At 33.4% G+C, this 15,911-nt stretch overlaps 1 protein-coding gene across 1 annotated transcript in view; it reads right to left on the reverse strand.

The window, feature by feature from the left end:
• Positions 1 to 3,700: 3,700 nt before the first annotated feature.
• Positions 3,701 to 15,911, reverse strand: part of kcnd1 (potassium voltage-gated channel, Shal-related subfamily, member 1) — a 126,353-nt gene continuing 114,142 nt past the window's right edge. Inside the window, exons 4-6 of the mRNA XM_056464032.1 lie at positions 7,184 to 7,276; positions 6,647 to 6,885; positions 3,701 to 4,783 (exon numbers count right to left, since the gene is read on the reverse strand). Of these exons, the coding sequence (XP_056320007.1) occupies positions 4,579 to 4,783; positions 6,647 to 6,885; positions 7,184 to 7,276 (537 nt within the window). The 3' untranslated portion in view covers positions 3,701 to 4,578. The remainder of the gene's footprint in view (positions 4,784 to 6,646; positions 6,886 to 7,183; positions 7,277 to 15,911) is intronic.

The raw sequence follows: 15,911 nt of genomic DNA on the forward strand, positions 1-15,911 counted from the left end.
AAGTGAAATAACTAAACATAAACATAGGAAGCTGAGAAAATGCTCATTTTAGGAGAAGATTTTAGACTGTATTTAGAGGTTTTTGCATCTGCAATCTTCATATATATATATATATATATATATATATATATATATATATATATATATATATATATATATATATATATATATATATATATATATATATATATATATATATATATATAAAATGTAATGATTATCACACACTGGAGTTTAATGCCAAATAGCAACACAAGTCAAGCTTTTGCATTAATTTGCTTGCGATGTTATGTGCATTGTCCTCCATTTGTACATTATTACAAATCCGATTCATTTACAGCATTTAATTGAAATGCTTAAGTTCAGTTTGCTATAAAACAGACAAAAAGGTTACGTTAAACTCAAAAGGACGATCTCTGTCAAAGGGATTCTCCACAATGCTCCCTATCATTCTCTTTTCAGATGAGATGGTGGGCCAAATCAAAGCTTACCATGGGTCAACTTTGGCTCACAGGCCCTAGTTTAGAAATCTCTGTCCTGGATGCTGCAGTATATAAAAAGTAAGATTACATTTGTGTACACAATCTCAATTGGGATGGTTGACTTTCTACCCAACTGGATTAAAGTAAGAATGTAGTAAAAACAAAAAAAATCAAATAATTTTTATAAGACCTCTGTATATCATCAGGAGTCAAAAATATTACTTTTGTGTTGCCTGTATGTTTTATTGACTCTAAAATACCCGTTAGCCATTGAGAAGCATTTTGAAACATTGATTTTACTGTATTTCTTCGATTGAGAGCCGACAAACGTGGTATTTTCTGAGTTCTGTTCACTTTATTTGTGGAATAGACTTTACACCTCTGTGCTTTTGATATCTAACTCTTTAATCTCCTACCGGGAGCCGTTTCATCCAACACCGCCTGCCGAAAATGAGCAGGTGCCTGACCAATTACTAAATTTACCACTTCACACCGTTTTATGAAGCTTGAGAGAGAAAAAAAAGACAGACAGAACCAATAATGAACGTAAAAATAACTTACTAACAATGCTTGTAAACAGTAACAAATATATTTCTCATCACATTCAAGTGCAAATTTGCATTCCTCCTTTTTTAAAATTCTTCTTCCATATATATCTGCATCTTTAATTTCTGTTGTAGTAAAAAATAATTACACTATTATTGCCTGTCTCATTTGCTGCTTATGATTTTTTAAATAAACATTAACAGATGAGAAATGGCTCACTGGACCGTTACACAGCCTTGTTTTTTTTCCGATGCACGAACTACCGTATAAAAATAGCCAGCCAGGGTTTAAAGGTTACACTTGATTACCAAGCCAAATGAAAGATAAGTTGAAGTGACTCTAATTACTGCTGTAAAAACTCAATGACAGTGGTAAACGCCCTCCAGTCGCTTTAAAATGCTAAAGAAACCCTTCATTTTCCCATTGGAGAAAACACATAAAAATACCTACAACGGTATCCATGCATATCTGTGATCAAATAACACAAGTTCTTCCCAATCACCGCCCAATCGCACATTCACGCAAACACACACACACACACACTCACAGCCACACTTGTCTGGCTTCAGATTTTTGCAAAAACATGCCTGAATTTTTTTTTATTGTTTTAATTTTTCTTTGTTTATCGATCTTTTTTTTCCCTAATGTGCACATCTGGTGCATCACGTTTGATCATTAATACTCTGTAAATATCATCTCTTTTTTTTTTTCTTCATAGATGTTAAGAAAGAAAACAGGACAAACGAAACGCAGGTAAAAGAAGTACCATGCAAAAAAGTATGTGCGAGTAGCATGTTGGCGGCTCCATTCTCTGCCATGGTATCTACAATACAACATGCATGTTTGGGTAGGATTGCTCATGAATCTCTTCTCTTTTTTTTCCTCCTTGTGGGGGGGGTTTTGAAGATGCATGTGATCTAAAGAGGTATGATACAAATATTGATACATATACACCATCTGAATCAGGGTATCTTCCATCCATTCCATATCCGTTTCCAAAAAAAAAGAAAAAAGAAAACTAAGAAAACGACTGCTTTTTGTTTTTCCTTTGCTCACAAAAAAAAAAAAAAAAAAAAAAAAAAAGATTTTGGCTCGATTTTCGTCTTTTTGGTTTAGGGTAGGAAAATGGATAAATGACTTTAAAATTTATTATACACATGTAGGTGGTGCTGAAACACCCTTTTTCCTCTGATTGGCCAACCAAATCTGAGCTTGTAATACCACCCTCAAAATAATATATATATATATATATATATATATATATATATATATATATATATATATATATATATATATATATATATGTATATATATATATATATATATAAATATATATATGTATATGTATATATGTATGTATATATATATGTATATGTATATATATATATATATATATATATATATATATATATATATATATATATATATATATATATATATATATATATATATATATATATATATATATATACACACATACTAGGGATGCAACGGTTCTCTGTAAAAAAACGTATTGTCCCATTGTCCTCCCATGGTTGGGTGCGTCATGTGATCCGCGGTTCAGAATATGCATTATTAATATTGATTTGTTAATAAAAACGACTGCAACAAAGCAGTTTCGCCTTCCGATTACCTTTCACGCTAATTGCACGTTTGAAGACCTTTCCAATCACCTCTTAGTACAGTATGTAAATCTGTCATTGGCACCACATTTACTCGTGTCTGTTTGTGTGAGTTTGTGGAGTTTCTGTGGGTTTAAGAATTGCAAGATACAGTGCAAATGCGCAGGTGAGGCCAAATCACAGCGTATTGATAGCCTAGATCAGTGGTCATTAACAGCCAGATCAAGGTCCGTGTCCAGACCCAGAAGCGTCCCATACGGACGCGGACATACAGCAGTTCTGTTACTTCAGTCCTGCTTCTGCTGAGTGTTCTTCCGCACCCGATCACTTCCGCTATTCACTCTGTTTACCCGCTGTCTGCTAAGAAGTTTTCTTCTCGATGTACTGTTCCCGCTGAATTAAGAGAGAAGAGCTGAACGCTCTCTCTTTGCTTAAGTTTTATTCACTACGATGGTGCTGATAAGTGAAATGGAGCTCTCTGGAATAATAATAAAATCATTTGGAAATCATAAATAAAAATGCGCTGTTGCCTTGGTAATGAAAGCATAATGTAAACAGAAGTAATCAATACTTTAAAAGTGCTCAGTTAAGACGTGTTGACTCAAATATTATATGCATAATTGGTTGAGACTGTTGGGTCGTGATGTAAAATAAAAAAGGGGAAATTACCTTAATTTATTTGAACATACAAGTTTCAAAATGCCCTACTTTTATTGAATTAATGTGAGAACATGCAAATCTACAATCATATGTGAAATAAAATAAAAACAAATGGTACCCTTTGTTATAGCCCCAGGGCCCAATGTGTTATTATTCTGGTCCTGCAAACAACTATTAAACTATAAAAAAACACCAAGTATACAATATTAATTATTATTATTGTTATTATTATTATTATTATTTAGGCCTACAGTAGCTCTGAAACAATCATGCAAACCAGGTGCTGCTTGGAAATGGGTTTTCTTTGCTCAGCATCAGCTGCACAGCAGCAAGAAATTTGGCGCCGAACTATAGGCATATATTATTATTATTGTTATTATTATTATTTATTTATTTTCTTTGCCCCTTTATAATATTATTTTTACGTTTATATAGATGAACTATGACCTTATTTTAATGACAAATGTGTAATAATACTGCTAATTTACATTTTTATTTAATTTATGCATACATAATGAATAATAAGCCTGCTAACTGATCAAATGACAGAACATGTAAACTTAGTTTATATATATTATTAAATAATAATACTTAAAAGCCTGGGTGCTGATTCGCAGAGGACAGTTTTTTTGAAGGCGACGTCTCGAGCTCAGACTTGGTTGGCCAATCAGAGGAAATAGGGTGTTCCAGCATCGCCTACATGTGTATAATGAATTTTAAAGTCGTTTATCCGATTTCCAACTTTAAACCCCAAAAACGTTTTTTTTTCTTTTCGTTTTTTGTGAGCAAAAGAAAAACCCGAAAAATTGACGTTTTCCTGGTTTTCATTTTTTTTATTTGAAAACGGATAAGGAACGTTCGGAAAATACCCCGATTCATCTGCCGTCATTTTTGTTGTTGTTGTTATAGCTTTTTTTCCCTGCAAAGATCTACGGGTTCAATATTTCCACTTTTTTTTTGTAATCTCTCCCGCAACTGTATTACGCAGTGGACATATAGGCATAATTCCAGCTTGTTGAAACATTGCATATCTTTAAAAGTAAAAGGCCTTCAGTGCCGCTATAACTGCTGATTTGCGATATGCGATCGAGTTTTTCTGCAGTCTTTTCCCCCTGGAATTGTTCAAACTCCGAAAATCACAAAAAAAACGCACATCAGCTCATGCGAGTCCATGTGGAAATGTCCATTTGGAATGAAGCAGATGCACTTTGTCCATCACGTCCTTTCCGTTGTGCAATAATAGGGGGATGCTCGTGTGCTTGTGGCGGTTATAAGGAGGAGATCTTCACTGTCTCGTGGGTGAAGGAACTGGAGCGAGAGTTGCGTAAGATGCCGGGAATGGCAGGAGAGGGCGGCAGACTCTCGTCAGGGGTGTTGGCAGGAGGGGTTGGTATACTGATTATAGCCGCTGTGAAATCCCGGTCATCACAGTTTAGCTTCAGGTCTTCTGTCCGCGCGTTCAGACTGGAGCGGCTGTTTTACAGATGCACAAACACAGAGAGTTACAGTAATATTGTGACATATTCCAATTGAATATGTTTTACAAGATACTGTACTTTACTTTTAGAATAGTCTGTAATACAAATTAAGCACAACATCTATTTAAAATATAATATCTTAAATGTTAATATGGATTCATATAATATGGATAAATGTTAATATAATATTTGGCAACCATTTCATGTTTCATGTACTTTCTGCAGCAATTCAGTCTCAGTATTGCTAAGCAGAAATGTAAAAAAATCAGAAAGCAGTTTTTGATCCACTTCATATTTGATCGACTACTATATATATCCAATAGTGGGTCCATAAATAACACATCAGGAATTGGGCTATCGTTGTAGTTGTATGCCTAATTTTTTTACTATTTATATGCTACTGCAGTTTTGTTATTCTTCTATTGTTATGTTTTCATAATTTTAGTATAATAGTTTTAGTAATTTATGCTGTTATCATTTTAAATTTGGATTTTGTTGTATCTTGTTATGTTTTTATTATTATTATTTACAGTAATTTAAGTATCTCAACTTGTTTCCAAAGCATACTTTTCATTATTGATCAAAAATGTTTGGCATTTCAGCCTTATTTAAATTAACAAAATAGACTTTTAAAAAGAATTGTAAAAATATAATATAAAAACTGTGATATTAATGAAGCAACTTTATGTGTGTGTAAAAAATATATATTTTTTATTTATCATTATTTATTTAGTAGCCTATTGTAAACATTTTCTGTAAATGACACATTATGGCAATACAATGCATTATATTAAACTAATATAAAGCAAAACATACAGTCCGAACATCTAATTTATCATCTCTGGAAAATGTTTTAGATATTTTTAGAAGAAAAAAAAAAAAAAAAAAATTAGAGTTAACATAAATACTTATTCTTATTACAGTAACAAATATGTATGAAATTAATTATTTATGCAGTAATATGCTAAACCGTATGCACAATAATAATACTATTAAACAATATTCTAATGAGAAAAAGGATGTAGGAAAAATTACATATAATTTACATAATTCATATATATTTAATTGACATATTAATTATATATTGTTTAAATATAAAGTAACATCATAGTACAGGGTGGGCCATTTATTTGGATACACCTTAATAAACTTATTGGGAATTTCACAAGAAAAAACAATGGCATGCTTGGTTTTAACGTAAATTTATTCTTTCATGAGTTATTTACAAGCCCCCTCACATATATCAATGTGCCACAAACAGGACGTTAATATCACCAACCATTCCCATTTTATTAAGGTGTATCCATACAAGTGGCCCACCCTGTAGTATTAGCAAAAAATAACTGGGTCTATGTTTCTATATGCTAATAAAATATTCTTATGACTGTAAGGACTAAACATGAAACTAATTCTTACATTTTATTTTACATAATAATTATTTTGACTTTACATTTAAATTAACAAGTGTAAACAAATCATGGTATTAGACCAAATAAATAGCCAATTATCATTTGTCTAGTAAAGAAACTGAAGGGAAGTTTGGTTAATTGTCATGAACATGTCAAAATGCCAGAATAAAAAAAAAAGATGTTTGCACTCCCTATTTAAATCGAGCTGAAACAACACAATTCTTGAATTTGTTTGGGACAACTTAATTGTTTTATGTTTAATGCACTTAAATTTGTGAAAACTAGTAAGTTAACTTAATTCCTCCATGTTGTCCTAACACAAATCCATTGTGTGGTACATTTGTTACAGTGTAATACGCTACTCTAATGTTAATATTCCTAATGCAAAGTAAAGTCAAGTTCTTAGCACTTATCACCACATATTTCATCTGGGGTGTGTGTTGTTGTACCTCTGTGGTCTGATGGTGGTCTTGTGCACGTGCAGAGTGTCAAGCTCCTGGACGCTGCCGCGGCTCACAGAGACGGTGGAGTTGGCCAGGCGGATGGCTCTTCTCTTGGCTCTGCGCGGGCAGCAGGACGTGGAAACCCCCTGCTGGCTGGAGATAGAAGTGCTGCGGCTGGTGCGGTAACCCACAGACTCCGTCATGCACATCTCACTGAACGTCAGCTCGTCTGTAAACTCATGATTCTAGAGGGAAGTACAAGAAGATATGCTTAATGATATACAGTACACATTCAGATGGACTCGAATACAGCTGAAAATTATTCGCCCTCCAGTGAATTTTTCTTTTCTTTTTTTTATATTTTCCAAATGATGTTTAACAGAGCAAGGACATTTTCACAGTATTTCCTATAATATTTTTTCTTCTGGAAAAAGTCTTATTTGGTTTTTTTTTGGCTAGAATAAAAGCTGAAAAAAATGTTTGTTTTTTTTATTATTTTTTTTATTTTAATTAGCGTCCAGGTAAGAGATGATCTGTACTTACTGTTGTCTTTTCCAGACAGTGGAGCAGATGATGATGTTGGTGCTCAAATGAAGATCTGTTCTTCAAACACAGAGCGCCGTCATGGTCCCGATCCTGACACAGAAAAACAACACCAGAACAGAAACCTTAACACATCAATCTTACATGGACACAGGCCTATTTAAAGAGACTATTTCTCTTCAGAGGGCGGCAGCATCATCAAGACCGGTCTATTTTAGTGAAATACACTACACATTTCGTTCACTGTCATCTCCAAGTTACATTTTATAAGCTGTAAATGTTTCACCCTCAGAGTAAAAGCAACAGGTTTACTCACTTTTCCAAAAAATAAATTCTACAAATTGCTTTAAAATCAATGGGTTTACTCACTTTGAAAGTAAAGTAAATTAATTCCTTTAAAAGCAACAGGCTTAATCCCTTTTTAAAGTAAAGTCAACTAATTACTTTAAAAGTGCAGTATGTAAGTTTGACTATCAGTGGTTGAACTAGGTATTGCATTCTTGGATCAAAACACACGCAAGTGCAGGTTGCCAGATTGACGACCAACAGGATCGAGTCTGACTATCGAGACTAATCGCTGATTTAAATCATGTTCTAACTAAAAGCAACGGCACGCGATAGAAGGAATATTTTCCGTATTAAAAGGAGTTTTTGTGCTAACCAACAACTCGAATAGATATATTAGAAACGGCTTCAATTTCTTGCAGCTGAACAACAGGATAAACTGACAATGACCCCCTCAGGTACACCTCATGTGCTTAATTCAATGTTAAATGCTAACAATGTAAGTTTGAATACTATTTTAAATGACATATATTGCCATACTACTGAAAGCAGCAGCAGATAATTCACCTCAGATCTTAAAAATAAACCATTTGAAATTGAACTTTAGAACTGTTAAATACTGCAAGCCAACACATATCAGTGATTCAGCATCTACATTTAATAATGTTAAAGAGGTTTAATATGTATTAGATTATAAACCTTACCAATTCGTTAAAGTGCAGTAAGTGCACTATTCTGTGTTCTGAATGGCTGTATTAAATATCTGTTGTGTTTTGTCTGGTGCAAACAGCCAAATAGCTTGTTGTTAGGACATGGGGTTACAATGTAGCCTGCTTACCTAATGTTTACAACTGTAATATTTATATTATTTGCTAATTAATAACCTCATATGGAACTTTGAATCTGGGTCTCATTTCGGAGTCTGCTACTGTCCACCGGAGGTCGCATTTCGGTCATGGGCGCATGCTTTGAGAGCCTTACTGAATGAATAAATGAAATGTGCAGATTTCCAACAAGGCAACACGGGGTGCTGAAATATAATTGGCTAAAGTGGCAGTGGGTGGGTTAAAAGAACCAAAACAAAGATATACATTCTGGCACGTAACTCACAATTTCAAAGCAGAATATCGGACTGCCTTTGACTTCTGCATTATTTTTCAGATAAACAAGAATGTTCACTTAGCATGTTTCTTAAATATCTGCAAACATATTATGATATTTTTATGCTTTAGAGGAGTCAAAAACTTACATACAGCACCTTTAAAAGCAACAGGTTTAATCAATTTATAAAACAAAGTCAACTAACTACTTTAAAAGCAAGGGTTTTACTAACTAATTGCTTTAAAAAACAAAGTGTTTACTCACTTTTTAAAAGTAAAGTCAACTAATCGTGTTAACAGCAACAGGTTTACTCACTTTTTAAAAGTAAAGTCAACTAATCACGTTAACAGCAACAGGTTTACTCACTTTTAAAAATTAAAGTCAACTAATCGCTTTAACAGCAACAGGTTTACTCACTTTTTAAAAGTAAAGTCAACTAATCGCTTTAACAGCAACAGGTTTACTCACTTTTTAAAAGTAAAGTCAACTAATCGCTTTAACAGCAACAGGTTTACTCACTTTTAAAAATTAAAGTCAACTAATCGCTTTAACAGCAACAGGTTTACTCAATTTTTAAAAGTAAAGTCAACAAATCCCTTTAAAAGAAACAGGTTTACTCATTTTTTAAAAGTAAAGTCAATTAATCGTTTTAAAAGAAACAGGTTTACTAACTTTTTAAAAGTAAAGTCAACTAATATACTTAAAAGAAACAGGTTTACTCACTTTTTAAAAGTAAAGTCAACTAATCCGTTTAAAAGAAACAGGTTTACTCACTTTTTAAAAGTAAAGTCAACTAATCGCTTTAACAGCAACAGGTTTACTCACTTTTTAAAAGTAAAGTCAACTAATCACGTTAACAGCAACAGGTTTACTCACTTTTAAAAATTAAAGTCAACTAATCGCTTTAACAGCAACAGGTTTACTCACTTTTTAAAAGTAAAGTCAACTAATCGCTTTAACAGCAACAGGTTTACTCACTTTTAAAAATTAAAGTCAACTAATCGCTTTAACAGCAACAGGTTTACTCACTTTTTAAAAGTAAAGTCAACTAATATACTTAAAAGAAACAGGTTTACTCACTTTTTAAAAGTAAAGTCAACTAATCCTTTTAAAAGAAACAGGATTACTAACTTTTTAAAAGTAAAGTCAACTAATATACTTAAAAGAAACAGGTTTACTCACTTTTTAAAAGTAAAGTCAATTAATCGTTTTAAAAGAAACAGGTTTACTCACTTTTTAAAAGTAAAGTCAACTAATCGCTTTAACAGCAACAGGTTTACTCACTTTTTAATAGTAAAGTCAACTAATCGCTTTAACAGCAACAGGTTTACTCACTTTTTAAAAGTAAAGTCAACTAATCGCTTTAACAGCAACAGGTTTACTCACTTTTTAAAAGTAAAGTCAACTAATCGCTTTAACAGCAACAGGTTTACTCACTTTTAAAAATTAAAGTCAACTAATCGCTTTAACAGCAACAGGTTTACTCAATTTTTAAAAGTAAAGTCAACAAATCCCTTTAAAAGAAACAGGTTTACTCACTTTTTAAAAGTAAAGTCAACTAATCCTTTTAAAAGAAACAGGTTTACTCACTTTTTAAAAGTAAAGTCAACTAATCGCTTTAACAGCAACAGGTTTACTCACTTTTTAAAAGTAAAGTCAACTAATCGCTTTAACAGCAACAGGTTTACTCACTTTTTAAAAGTAAAGTCAACTAATCCCTTTAAAAGAAACAGGTTTACTCACTTTTTAAAAGTAAAATCAACTAATCGCTTTAACAGCAACAGGTTTACTCACTTTTTAAAAGTAAAGTCAATTAATATATTTAAAAGGAAAAAGGTTTGCTCACTTTTTAAAAGTAAAGTCAACTAATATGCTTAAAAGAAACAGGTTTACTCACCTTTTTGAAGTCAACTATCTGCTTTGAAAATAAATATTTTTTTCTCTTTTTAAGTTAGTCAACTAATCACTTTAAAAGCCACGTTTACTCACTTTTTAAGGTAAAGTCAGCTAATCGTTTTTAAAGAAACAGGTTTAATTACTTTTTAAAGTAAAAAAATCATTAAAAATGGTGTTATTCAGTTTTTAAAGTTAAGTCAGCTAATCGCTTTTAATGCAACAGGTTAACTCACTTTTTAAAGTAAAGTCTATTTATCACTTACAGAAACAATTTCATTTTGATTTAAGGAGGACTTTAAACATTTCTATGCAGTAGTAAGCTTCACTGACCTCACATTACCCGTGGTCTGACCTTTACTTCACCACACAACTACTTCTCAAGATAGCCCGCTGTCCTTGATGCCACTGGCACGTATCTGGTAACCTCTATAACCTCTGCTTGTAAAACGATCACATGCAAGGATGTCGCGTACTGAAGAACAAGTCTCTCAAGAAACATCAGTTCCAGAGTCTGCCTTTAATGCCTCCTGATACCATCTAGCCCTGAGCTCTTTGTAGTTCAAGTCAAGGTGGTTTATCGCCATTCCGGCCGCCGTCTAGAAGCAGCCCTTTAAAAGCAGCAGATCTTATCGAGGAACGAGAGGACGGGATGTTCAGAGTGGCTCTGACAGCCAGGAAGGAGCAAGGACAGCTCTGTCTGCCACGGAAGTGCCCTGTCAGCCCAAACCAAGGGTGGCTGAGGGATTCGGGAGAGATAAGATCATCAATAACTGGACCCAAGCACAATTATGTTTGTTTTAGCTAAACTAAAAGTCCCAAAAAGGGAATGACACAGCTGTACTGCGTAAAACATTTGTAAAAGTTTGCTCACATAGGGTGCGAGTGTAAACAAAAACAGCAGTTCCTGTTCATTTGTGGCACCAAACAGAATAGATCTGGAACTGATCCGAACAAACACAAAGCGTTTTACTACAATATAATTTAGTACATATAAAAAACGCCCCAAAGCACAAGTATACGAGAGAACAAATTCTGCAGAGCTGTTTTAATAAAAGATCCACTATGTCATGTTGACTTACAGCAACAATACAGCAGCAACTCAATGTGATGCATTTTTACTGTAGCTGAGAAAATTAAAGAATCTCAATTTGTCATAATCTATTTTCTGTTTGACCCTAAAGTGAATTTCTCTGCCACCCAATCACAGGTATGTGAGCAATAAATCGCAAATAAATACATTTCAGTCAAATCTACAGGCTGTGATGCTTTCTTCCCGAACACTCCATCAGGAAAAGAGATTTGCCTCCCAGCGGAGGAACCTCAGAGGGTATTAAACCATCAATCACTGACAATTCCATTGTTAAAAAATGTGCTGATAGGGACGTCACGTTAACGACACAATTTTCTCAGCTGAGATAAGAGATACAGACACTGGATGACAAAACTATCGATGATTAGCAACTATGCTGGCTGTGTAAAAAAAGAAATTATAAGTATATATATATATATATATATATAACAGTTGAAGTCAATTATTAGCCCCCCTTTGAATTTTTGTGAGCGAGGAAATTTTCACAGTATGTCTGATAATATTTTTTATTCTGGAGAAAGTCTTATTTGTTTTATTTCAGCTAGAATAAAAGCAGTTTTTAATTTTTTTTTAATTATTAGTCCCTTTAAGCTCTATTTTTTTTGATAGTCTACAGAACAAACCATCACTATACAATAACTTGCCTAATTACCCTAACCTGCCTAGTTAACCTAATTAACAGTTAAGCCTTTAAATGTCACTTTAAGCTGTATCGAAGTGTCTTGAAAAATATCTATCTAAATCAGTTATTAGAAAGTAGTTATTAAAACTATTATGTTTAGAAATGTGTTGAAAAAAATATTCTCTCCGTTAAACAGAAATTGGAGAAAAAAATAAACGAGGGGCAAATAATTTTGAGTACAACTGTATATATATATATATATCTATACACACACACACATATACATACATACATACATATATATATATATATATATATATACACTCACCGGCCACTTTATTAGGTACACCTGTTCAACTGCTCGTTTACGCAAATTTCAGTTAGTCAATTACACGACAGCAACTCAATGCATTTAGGCATGTAGACATATTCAAAACGATCTGCTGCAGTTCAAACCAAGCATCAGAATGGGGAAAAAGGTGACTTAAGTGACTTTAAACGTGGCATGGTTGTTGGTGCCAGACAGGCTGGTTTGACTATTTCAGAAACTGCTGATCTACTGGGATTTTTACGCACAACCATCTCTGGGGTTTACAGAGAATGGTGCGAAAAAGAGAAAAACTGCCAGTGAGTGGCAGTTCGGTGGGTGCAAAGGCCTTGTTGATGCCAGAGGTCAGAGGAGAATGGCCAGACTGGTTCCAGCTGATAGAAAGGCAACAGTATCTTAAATAACCACTCGTTACAACTGAGGTATGCAGAAGAGCATCTCTGAACGCACAACACGTCCAACCTTTAAGCAGATAGGCTACAGCAGCAGAAGACCACACCGCGTGCCACTCCTGTCAGCTAAGAACAGGAAACTGAGGCTACAATTTGCACAGGCTCACCAAAATTAAACAATAGAAGATTGGAAAAACGTTGCCTGGTCTGATGAGTCTCGAGTTCTGCGGCAACATTCGGATGGTAGGGTCAGAATTTGGTATCAACAACATGAAAGCATGGATTAATCCTGCCAAGTATCAAAGGTTCAGGCTGATGGTGGTGGTGTAATGGTGTGGGGGATATATTTCTTGGCACATGTGTCAATGCCACAGCCAAACTGAGTATTGTTGCGGACCATGTCCATCCCTTTATGACCACAGTGTACTCATCTTCTGATGGCTACTTCCAGCACGATAACATGTCATGCCATAAAGCACCAATCATCTCGGACTGATTTCTTGAATATGACAATGAGTTCACTGTACTCAAATGGCCTCCACAGTCACCAGATCTTAATCCAATAGAGCACTTTTGGGGTGTGGTGGAACAGGAGATTCGCATCATGGACGTGCAGCCGACAAATCTGCAGCAACTGCATGACGTTATCATGTCACTATGGACCAAAATCTCTGAGGAATATTTAAAGTACCTTGTTGAATATATGCCACGTAGGATTAAGGCAGTTCTGAAGACAAAAGGGGGTCCAACCCAGTATTAGGTACCTAATAGCGTGGCCGGTGAGTGTGTGTGTGCGTGTGTGTATAATATATGTGTATATATATATATATATATATATATATATATATATATATATATATATATATATATATATATATATATATATATATATGCAGCATGTCCGCAAATATAGACCTTGGAGGAAAAAGAAAACAGAAGTAGTAATGTTTAAATGTAGTTTAGTATAGTAGATGCAGTATATTGTATAGTAAGTGGTTGTGTACTGGTTTAGGTCACAGAATGGGTCACTTAATTGCAGGATTTTAATAATACTAATTATATGTTTGATAGTACTATTAAAAATCATACACAATATATAGTATTATACAGACACTTGCATCTCATATTCAAAATACAGGCACTTACTGATGCAGCTAATAATAATAATAATAATAATAATAATAATAATAATAATAATAATAATAATAATAATAATAACAATAATAATAATAATAACATTATTATTATTATTATTATAGAAAACAATATTTAGTGTTTATTACCAATATTACAATAATAATATCAATTATTATTATTATTAATAATTTTATTACTATTATTGAATTTAATATTTTTATAATACAAAGGCAAATATAAGTATGATCAATAACATTTTTACTTTAATAAGTAACAACTAAACATACTACTGCAATAATATCTTAAATATAATATATAAATATAATACTGAAATAAAAAACATCTGGTTTTTACTTTACACATTTACAGTAAGTAATAAATACATGAACATTTAAATCATACATAAATCCCAAATTGGTCCACATGTGCATTTTCTAACATCATTTCATCAGAGATCAAGACCCGCACAAACTCTTGAGTGCCGAATAACAGCATGCAGAGACAAAAGCAAGACCTAAGTAGAAATTCAAAGCCAGAATAGGCTGAAGAGTTGAAAAAAAGCCTTCGTCTGGTGTATAAATAGCACTGCAGGCCTGTTAGTAATGGGTTTATAGATCCATGCTGAAAAAAATACCCCCTCGCTGGGGGATTGTAAATATTGGATTATTGTGGGTTTCACAACCTGAGAAGATTGCGGAGAACTCTACCTGCCGCATTAGTAAAGACACGGACTGAATCTCTCGCCTGCTTTGAATACAGCAACTTTTCCAGCATGCTGAAAATGGGTTTCAGAATGGTGTGTTTATGGAATGGAGCCTTGCTTTAATCCTTGCAGTAATGATCTGATAAAGTGACAGCCCATGAGTCTGCGGCAGATGCCTTTTTAAGAGCAGCACAACACAAAACACTTACAAAAAAAAAACAACAACAAACTGTAAATCCTGCTTTAAACAACATGGATATCCAGCTTAGTTACAGTTGAAGTGAGAATTATTAGCCCTCCTGAATAACTAGCCCCCATTAATTTTCCCCAAATTCTGTTTAACGGAGAGAAGATTTCTTCAACACATTTCTAAACATAATAGTTTTAATAGCTCATTTCTAATAACTGATTTATTTTATCTTTGCCATGATGACAGTAAATAATATTTGACTAGATATTTTTCAAGACACTTCTATACAGCTTAAAGTGACATTTAAAAGCTTAACTAGGTTAATTAGGTTAACTAGGCAGGATAGGGTAATTAGGCAAGGTACAGTATAACAATGGTTTATTCTGTAGACAGTCGATAATTTTAAGTAATAAAAGGTAATAATTTTGACCTTAAAATGGTTCATAAAAAAACTAAAAACTGCTTTTATTCTAGCTGAAATGAAATAAATAAGACTTTCTCCAGAAGAAAAAATATTATCAGACATACTGTGAAAATTTTCTTGCTCTGTTCAATTCAATTCAATTCACCTTTATTTGTATAGCGCTTATACAATGTAGATTGTGTCAAAGCAGCTTCACATAAATGGTCACAGTAAATAGGAACAGTGTAGTTCTGTTAAAGGTCATTTGGGAAATTTTTAATAAAGAAGAAAAAAATCAAAGGGGGGCTAATAATTCTGACTTCAACTGTATCTCACAGCAATGGTCAACATTCACTTTCTCTTTATGGAAGAGCAAACTGGACAATCACACACCAGATATAAAGACCCTGTTATGTGCCAGCATGTTTTTATTAATTTCTTGTTTTTGTGTGTGTCTTTTTTTTCTTTCTACATCCCCTCATGCCACCTCTCCTTTAACCCTTTGAGGCACAACAAGTTTATTTTTTCTATATCTTTGCAAGATTTTAACTTCATCACTTAGTATTCCAGAAATTCTTCGG

The sequence above is a fragment of the Danio aesculapii genome, chromosome 8 (assembly GCF_903798145.1).
Source record: "Danio aesculapii chromosome 8, fDanAes4.1, whole genome shotgun sequence".
Taxonomy (NCBI): Eukaryota; Metazoa; Chordata; class Actinopteri; order Cypriniformes; family Danionidae; genus Danio; species Danio aesculapii.